General features: G+C 38.4%; 1 protein-coding gene across 1 annotated transcript; it reads right to left on the reverse strand.

Moving 5' to 3' along the window:
• Positions 1–2,611: 2,611 nt before the first annotated feature.
• LOC110497388 (heart- and neural crest derivatives-expressed protein 2) lies at positions 2,612–4,847 on the reverse strand. Its single transcript, XM_021573470.3, has 2 exons — positions 3,711–4,847; positions 2,612–3,287 (listed from the first exon to the last, which is right to left on the reverse strand). The coding sequence occupies exons 1-2, from the start codon at positions 4,245–4,247 to the stop codon at positions 3,189–3,191; spliced, it is 636 nt and encodes a 211-aa protein (XP_021429145.1). The 5' UTR covers positions 4,248–4,847; the 3' UTR covers positions 2,612–3,188.
• Positions 4,848–9,598: the final 4,751 nt, after the last annotated feature.

The raw sequence follows: 9,598 nt of genomic DNA on the forward strand, positions 1-9,598 counted from the left end.
GACTGCAGGGAGAAAAAAACTGGGTAGGAGGGTTTTTATGAAGTAATCGTTCGCAGATGTTTGTAATACCAGGGAAAAATCTTATTCCACACTTAGAGAAGTCTATCATGTTGTAAGTCCAGTCCACAGCCGTTATTAGAGGGAATTAAACAAGAGAACAAAGAACAGTATTGACCCATACACACTCATTTTGATCGTATGCGGTGTGCAATTAAGGAAATTAAACGCTTTGATATTGTAGGCCGAGGCATACCAGCCATCCTGCAAACTATATTATTTTTGTTTAGCACAGAGGATTAATCAAAACGTAGCACATTTGATTGGCACATTGGACCAGGTTATTGCTTCCTACTGTATTTACACCGATTTGAGGATGGTGAGCTCAATCGGCAGATAACAGAGGATGGTGAGCTCAATCGGCTGAAAACAGAGGATGGTGAGCGTAATCGGCTGAAAATGGCAGCCTATAGGTCTATGAGTTGGCCTATGAGTTGTATCCTTCTATAAATAATACAGCAGCAGGTCAGTTTCATCTCTTTATCACAACAGCCAGTTGATACTATTTCGGACGCCATCTTGACACGGACAGACAACAAATTATTCCTAATTATCATACTTCGGACTCGTGAAACAAGCCAATTTCATGTTACAATTATCTAATGCAATCGGATGGACTGTAAATCTTCGGCGTGTCCAATCCTCTTCTGATTTACGTTGCTGTAGATGTCACTTTAATTGCATAGCTTCTCGTGAAGAATCCTTTGGTCTGTTGTAGCCTATTTGAGGTCTGTTTACTCACCAACCATGCATTCAAAGGGCAAGTAACGATTATTCTTAGGGCAGTTTAAATCCAGTCTACTCTCTAATAAATATTTACCAAGCTGTGATGCATTGGGCAAAAGTGTGAAATAGACATGTGAAATACAAAATGTTATGTTACAGGCTTTTTATGTTGCAGGCCTAGTCTATAATTGCACAGCTGACACACATTGATAAGTGAAAAGTAGGCTGTAGACGTAATGTTTTTTGGGGGGTTTCGTTGTAATGTTTGATTAGTAACGTGCATTTCAAAACAAAATTATCTAACCTATTTATAGAACAATAGGCTATTATTTTCTATCAGAAGTAGGATATTAGTCATATCCAGAATTATTTTATGCAAAGGCTACAGGTTTCATCGTCCGCCCTCAACCCCCAACCCTAAAAAGGCACTTCAGCGCCGCATTTTGATAGGCACGCTATCAATCACACGAACATCCGATAGCTGGGCCCTCTCTCGAGCCTCGACAATCTACCTTCCTCGGACCAACCAGCTTTTAACGTCAAAATCCACATTTTTCCCGGCTCCGCTCTGTCTCGTCCTCTTGTGTTTTGGGCGAGAAGAGTGGAATGCCATAATTAACCAATGGAATTTCAAGCCTATATATGCTATTTCTGCCACAATGTTTACATCTTTAGAAGGGTTGGTCATGGAGCCTAAAGAAAGGCTATTTTTTTTTACTTAGACCATCAAATTAGAGTAGCCTATAGCTATTATGCAGTTACTACAACAATATTTAAAATAGAGAATAACTTTATAACATGGAAAATGGAGTCACTAGCAGCAATAAATAATACACATTGTTAATGTTGAGTATATAACAATTGTGGTCAACTCGGTGGTCTCAATGTTGAGTAATTATTCCACTATACTATCCTATTAGTAGGCCTACAATTATTATAGTCAAGATAGTGCAGCCTAGTAGTGTGCGCCTAGTCTATTTGTTTATTTAATCCTGGTGATATTGAATAACAACAACAACGATACTAGGGCTGTTAATGAGGAATTAGCATGTAATAGCAATCCTCTAAATGATAGGGCTAATAATAGCTGTCTGTAACAACAGCCTACTAATAATACAATACGTCATAATACTCGTCATGATAATAATAAGATGCCTATAATCAAGGAGGAAAATGACAACAATGAGCTGTGTTGCATGTTGTTGAAGCATGGATACATTTCCTGGTGATTCTGTTGAATTGGTCATAGCCTCCATGAACATACGTTTGACGTAAACAATACTATGATTTACCCTAATGGCAGCTTATTGCTGACCGAAAAGACCACAAAGTAATTATTCGTCTGGCGCACTACACATGAATCTTCTGTCCACCCAAATAGATATTTAGTTTCATTGTAAGCTGTTTCTTAAGACTATATTTATCTCCTACACGATCACCTATGTCAGAACCCGCATGTTCTAATAGGCTACAAACACGACACAGACAGTTTCTCCTGTGCTTGGGAATGTTTCTGTTTCTACTTGAGGAGCTGTTGTGGATGTATCGCGTGAGTGCTGTTTGACAGGACTCGGGAAGGGAATATTATCGAGGCCTTGGCTTCCTCTAATCAAACAGAACATGCATGATTTCATTTTTACTATAGCTATACAATACTTTTATTTCTATTCGAGGGAAAAAGTTACTTGTCTACTAAGACGAAAATATTTTTTTGAAAAATATGTCATACCTTGCAAGCGATATTTTACATTGAATGAGTTTGGTATAGAATAAACCCTTTCAAGTCTGCCTCGCATTTTCACTTTAATTATGCAACAAGGTGGTTGACTTTGTTTTTTAAAAAAAACAGTGGTTTATTGAATTAATTACATTGTTTACATCTGAAATATGATTTAAATTCCCCGTCTCTGGACGGAAGTGCAATTGAGTGGACTAAACAGTTGTTTAAAACACTATCACATACTGAATACGACCACAAAAATGACAACATAACACTTCATTACTTTTTTTTTTCAAATAAAACATTTGCTTGAACTGCATCCACGACATCAGCCAAACACCATTGGTATTTATATCCAAAGAGAGATGGAGATAGAAAGAGAGATAGGGATAGATTGAGAATGACTTCACATACACCATAGTGTCCAATATTTCTGTTTGGTTTACTCTTGGGACAACAACAAACATCCAACCAACAACATCAGACAATGACACAGTCCCTTACCAAAGGGTGTTGTATCTTCTCCTCTTAAAAATGGAATGTTTTTTTTTTCTTCAAATATCCACTCTCCGTAGCGGCAATTGCACATAAATATTCCATTAAATAACGTGAGAGTACAAATACAAGTCTAGAAGAAGACTTTTTCATCATTTCAAGTCTTTTTTTGAGAGGAGAAGAAGGATATTCACTGTTTGAGTTCCAAAGCCCAGACATGCTGCGGCCAACCAGTCCTCCCTTTGGTTTTCTTGTCATTGCTGCTCGCTGTGTTTTTCAAAACGTCATTCTGTTGGAAACAAGGAAAAATCAGATGTATGTTATTGTTGAATAAATTGTTGTTAAATACTACTTTCTTGCCACTTATCACCACTTCTCTCCGGCATTCAAGGCTGTTATTCGGCCTACTGTGGTGTGGGAGCATGAAGTTGTTATTACTAAATTATTAGGAAAAGTATAATATATTAACAGTATTTTATAATGCCGGTTTAGAACAGGTATCATTTAGCAACCTTGTCTCCATAAAAACAGTATTTTGGTCGCTTATGTCAAGATATTATAGGCCTTACGGTTGTAGCCTATTGAGTTTCATAGCATAGGCTACTACAAACCTAGATAATAAGCAAATGTCTGATCTAAAATGTCAAGCCTTGCAGGAGGCTACTCCATGCTTGCATAAGTATGGATAACTGAAATTATGAATTTGTCTTACCACTTCTTTCTTTCTCCTCTCCTCCTTTGCTTCTGTCTTTTTGAAGTCAGCTTTGAAGGCCTCTGCGTCGCCGTTCTGCTCGTCCTTGTCCAGAATGTCCATGAGGTAGGCGATATAACTGGTAGCCAACCGGAGGGTCTTTATTTTGGACAGTTTAGTATCCGCAGGAACATTCGGAATGCAATCCCTGAGCTCCGAGAAGGCGCTGTTGATGCTCTGAGTCCTGCGCCTCTCCTTTCGGTTTGCCGTAGGTCTCCGTTTCACCGGCCGAGGTCCCATCCCGATCCCAGCGACGCCAGCCCCGGGCATACCACCTCCGTAGTGTGCGTGGTCTAACGCCGGGCCCCCGGTGGAGTAGTCGGGGCTGTACGAGGGTGCCATACTGTAGTCTGGGGGAGACATCTCCGGATGGCTTATCAGCCAACCGTGGAAGTAGGGGTTCTCTTCGTGGCAGCGGCTAGCAGCTGCTGCTGCCGCAAAGGAGTAGCCGTCATGATGCATCACCGGATGGTGAGGGAATCCACCAACTAAACTCATGGCGACACAGCAGTGGACCAAAAACTGTGCTACTAACGAACCACGAAACGAATACGCGTTCGCGCTCTCCGATTAATGTCAGGTTCTCCAAAATATTTTAGGGAAATAGGCTATTCTCATAAAAAGTAACTTGGTTCAGTTGGTCATTTGAAAAGCACTGCTATTTATATTTGTCCAATATAGACACCTAAACGAAACTTCAGCAATGCATGAGTTTTTAGGCGTTATTTTTTTCTGTTTTGCTGGTCTATGGTGTGGAATAAAGAAGAATGTTGTCAGCTACTTACACGTATTTCTCTATTTGTCCATTCCCAACGTGAGAAAGTTCCTTATTTTCCATTAAGGAGACAGAGAGTGCATGTTTCGCCTGATGAACTGCGTCCTCAAGCACTTCGGGTCGAGCTTTTCCCCTCCAAACTCTTTATGGATTCCAGACCAAATTCATTGAATAGGGCGTCAGATAACAAAAAAGTTCTAGATCCCAGCTGCTATAGTGTGCACTGCACGCAATACACAGCCTTTCAGTTGAGCACACAACCAGAATTCATCCGTTTGATCTCCATGTCACAGCTTCATCTTTAGAACGACTTGGGTTAATATATGTCGTCAAGACCACTCTGAGCCAATCACGTCTTAGAGGAGGAGGGACATAACCTACATTGCTGGGTGTTTACGCTCCTAAATTTCAATGGCCCCTCTTAATAAGCATTGGCAGCCTCGACATATTTTATTAATGACATTAAGATTGTGAAAAATCCATACACCGCCTAATTAGACTATTGAAATTATAAAATCATCAACAAAATTTGAGGTATGGACGTTTTTTGCCTTTAAATGTCAACGTTAGGGGCTGTTGTAGGCTAATTTTAAGAATGATAGGCCTATGATTAGTGGTAGGCTAATACTATTTGTGGTTTGCACGTTTGATTGTACTCAACAACAACAAAACATACGTAGGCCTAAACGCCAAACGCATGATTGATTAGTTTATTCATGAAACTCGTCGTGTCTTGATGTAAAAGTTAGCTTTCAAGGAAATAGGCCTACATGATTTTGTGGGATATGTCACTAGGGTCGATTATTTCGGTCATCAATGCAGCAAGGCATTTATTGTACGCGCATGGAAAGGCGATTCGATATTGTTAAACAGGAATAATTATTCACAGTAGCCTATGGTTTTCACATCTGACACTTTGTCATATTCATATTAAAAGCATACATTTTATCTGTCTCAATTAGGCCAAGTCCCTTATCAATAAACCAAGCACATTATTGGCCTATTGGTCACAGTCCATGTTACTCGTGCAGAACAATTATTAACTCCATTGCATGATCCTACATTGTGTCACGTAAACAACAAAATGATGCGAATAGCAAACAACATAATAATTTAATATTTAATCTGTGTAGAAATAAATAATACACTTCTTCGACATGTATTGGCATTAACTGACATGCATTATTGCTCGATTTGCGATCATTACACACTTGGCTAAACGTCCATCAATTCGATAGCAAACTATGCGTAAAGTCATTTTGAGAGTAAAATGAGAGGCAAAAAGTAATGGAATCATGTTGGCCCATTTTCACAATGTATCAAATATATATATATTTTAAATACAACATATGATATGCACAGCTTTGACATTTATTTCGTTTTTGTTGTATAATATATTTCACCCGTTGAAACAACTGACTGGCTTTAGAATGTTGGCTGCGTTTGCTATATTAGCATATAAACACTATATATCTATGTGAAATTAAATTGTAATTCTTCATTACATTGCAAATAAATAATGCCCATTTCATTATAGCATTATTTTGGGGCAAATGTGAATATAATAGAGAGATTAACCTTAGGTTCTACTCTTCGTAGGACCTTCCTCCAGTACTGTAATAGGCCAATACATAAACCGATAGGCTTGAATGACCAGGGAGAATCCAGCCGATGACGCAATTTAAAGCAAAGTAGGCCTGTTTCGCACAGATTGCTGATAAGGTAAACAATTAATTTAAATACTCAACTAATTTTGTTTCAGGGCTCATTTGAACCTTTATTTAGACTCGAGGTTGTTGATGGTCACGCCCATATTTATTTATGGCAATCTCAATTGGCATAAAACCAAGTGTATCATTGCATGGAATTGCATAAGAAATTGACACGTAGTCGAGGCTATTGGCCTAAAAATGAACAATGCGTATTTTGATACAGTCCGATACTCGGAGAAGGGTGTTCCATCGTTAACGATGCCTTAGTAAATGAAACGGACTAAATTGCACATAGAAACCATTACCTTTGCTATGAGGTAAAAACCCATTTTATTCTGTAGAACAATACTACAGATCATATGGGGGTCAGAATAAACGAGTTGTCATACAAGAGCTGTTTCATTTGGACATTCCTCGGCATATCTTATTCAGCCCACACACCTCATGTTGAACGTGTGTGTGTGTGTGTGTGTGTGTGTGTGTGTGTGTGTGTGTGTGTGTGTGTGTGTGTGTGTGTGTGTGTGTGTAGCCTAGATATGTGTGTCAGACTAGAGAAAAGGAGAGAGAATGTGTAAAAGAAAAAAATTCCCAAACTCAAAAAGGAAGGCAGAAGGGCCATGATTTATATTTGTTTAAGTGTTGTATGTGGGGGTGGTGGAGTGTAATTCATCTGGCTGAATGGAAGTTCTTTAAGTCATTTAGATACGTCCAGTCTCCAGTTAATGACACATAATTAGCCTATAGGTCACTTGTTCAGACTCCTGTTGCAAACCCCTCCTCTCCTCTCTGATTTCCTTTGAAACTGAAACTGAATTTCGTATAAATAAATACAAGTTATGCAGAGCCAAATATTTGAGCGTGAGAGAAGTGCTTGATTAAGGTGATATACATTCGGCGGAACTCAACCGACGATTGGGGATTGTCATTGCGAGTGCTATTTGCGTGACAATTAAATTCAATGAACAAAAACTCTCACTTTTTCCATGCAATTAAGCGAAATAGCCAACAAATGTAGACATCTCCAAATAATACGACGTAAAATAATAATAGTTCTGTATTGCATAATCATGGTAATAATACTATATTTATTTTATATAGCCATTTTCATTACAAAGATAATCTAAAAAAAATCTGTATAAACAAACAAAACAAATGTAGAGATCTGACAGGTCTTGGTAATAACCCATAACCTTTATAGGACAATATTGAGACGTTATTCGGATATCCTGTACTCATACAGTATGTCAGTTATTTTTGTAGGATGGGCTATAAACCTTGAAAAATAAATATTATTTTTTTGTGAGAATTTCTTGACATCCCAAAACACAAACAGACTAAAATGCATCCCTGGATGGCCACAATACCTACAACTAGTATAAAATTCCATATAGGCCTACAACATTTTTTAATTTATTTTATTTTATTTACCTTCATTTAACTAGGCAAGTCAGTTAAGAACAAATTCTTATTTTCAATGACGGCCTAGGAACAGTGGGTTAACTGCCTGTTCAGGGGCAGAACGACAGATTTGTACCTTGTCAGCTCGGGGATTTGAACTTTCGGTTACTAGCCCAACACTCTAACCACTAGGCTACCCTGCCGCCCCAACATGCATTTTTAGGCCTATAGGCCCTAAAAATACGTGAAATAGGCTGAAAAGCGGGCACTTCTCCATTCCCCTCCATACAAGCTCTCATGAGGTCTCATTACCGAACCATTTGGCTATTTCCAAAAATTGCCCAATCCAGCCATGTCCCGTTGGTTGGATTTACAGCAGGGCTGACCGTTATCGTTGTTGACCCCAGTAACAAGCTCACATCACCTCTCTCTCTTCGTCATGACCCATAACAGCAGCAATGGTCTGAGCTATAGCCTAATGCAGGCAGGCCTAAGAAGCTAAGCGTAACAACCGTCTTAACTTAATTTATTTCAGCATTAAGCTCATCCGATATGTCGACTGATAGAGAACAGGCTAAAAGCTGGATTTAAGGGACTTTTACGAGATTTTAATACAACTCACCTGCTCGTATGAATTACAGCCATTTAGAACCACCTTTTAAATCCCATAAATACGCTTTGAAATGCTTGGCGCTTGTTATTGCGAATGCTTGTCATGTCTAATATACAGGAGGACGAAGTGAGAAAGTTCATTTATTGGGAACAAAAGGCTTGATGCGAAACATCAGAGGGACCATGCAGAGATCCCTGGCATTGTGCGCATGCAGGCTAGCTAGCCTAAATGAAATTGAATTGCATTTTTACTATAGGTCCTAATATAGGCCCTCTTATACATAATGCACATTAATTAATTAACTATGCATTATATTTTAATTAGGCCATTTAAAATACGTGTTTTGTCTTTTCTTCTTTACGTCTCTGATTAGGCCAAAGTGATATAACTATTGTTTACCTTTCCTCATAAAGCCCAGGGCCTGGCTCGTGTTCACTGTGCAATTACTAATCAATTATACATGACACATAAGAACTAGTTAAGTGGTTGTCGAAATATTAACGTTAGAAAGATGTTGAATAGCACACACATCGTGGCAAACGTTTGACAACATGAAATGTAATGCAGGAATAAACGTTTAATGTATTCATATTTTAAAACAAAGGAAAACGAGCACGTCATTCAACAGAGAACCAATGATAATATTGAGAAGACTAAAAATCAAAAGTTTTTATTTATTCAAACCACTCAACTAAGAGTTAATTAAATTACGCCCCCTTTCAAAACGGCAAACATAGTGATTCATAGAATCCCTCTTTTTTGTTCGACATTTTATTTGCAAAGGCATTGATTAAAGATTGTAAACACTCAAATAAATCTATAAAATCACCTTGTAATGTATAATGGCAAATTGTATATAGGATGCGATAAGTTTTCTCCTCATATTGTGAATGTGTAGAATCCATATAGTGAGACAGCTGCAGAGGCAGCTATTCTCCCACACTCCAACACATTATCTCTGCTATAGTCAGTCAGTAGTGAGGCCAGTGCTGGTCAGGTAGCTCAAGGAGGTGAACATGGCTAGGGGTAGCATTGCGTGACTAGAAACCACTTAAGTTAGTGTTTAGCTATTTTCTTATGATGTTAATTCTGCATTTCCTCAGTTTTATCTGTGAGTAAGGATCAATAAACTCAAAACCCAACTCGATCACAACCCATAAGCAAAAGGATCCTACCATGAAACACTTAGCAAAATCCATCTATCCCGTTCACACATTTGTACACATAATACGATACAGCGTTTTTCCTTAAAAGTTGAATAATCATAAACAATGACTGAAGTCAAACATATCTGTCTAACTACCTGTATTGGGTCAGAACCTGTTTTGGGAACTTTCTCTTTTCCTTCAAC

Source organism: Oncorhynchus mykiss, chromosome 19 (assembly GCF_057628025.1).
Source record: "Oncorhynchus mykiss isolate SJ-2025 chromosome 19, ASM5762802v1, whole genome shotgun sequence".
Lineage (NCBI taxonomy): Eukaryota > Metazoa > Chordata > Actinopteri > Salmoniformes > Salmonidae > Oncorhynchus > Oncorhynchus mykiss.

What these genes read in the sequence shown, in the direction of transcription:
- LOC110497388 (XM_021573470.3), bottom strand. Translation starts at nt 4,247, where the DNA reads ATGAGTTTAGTTGGTGGATTCCCTCACCATCCGGTGATGCATCATGAC. An exon ending in AGAGGAGAAAGAAAGAAGTG is followed by an intron (nt 3,288 to 3,710) that starts GTAAGACAAATT and finishes TGTTTCCAACAG; the next exon opens with AATGACGTTTTGAAAAACAC.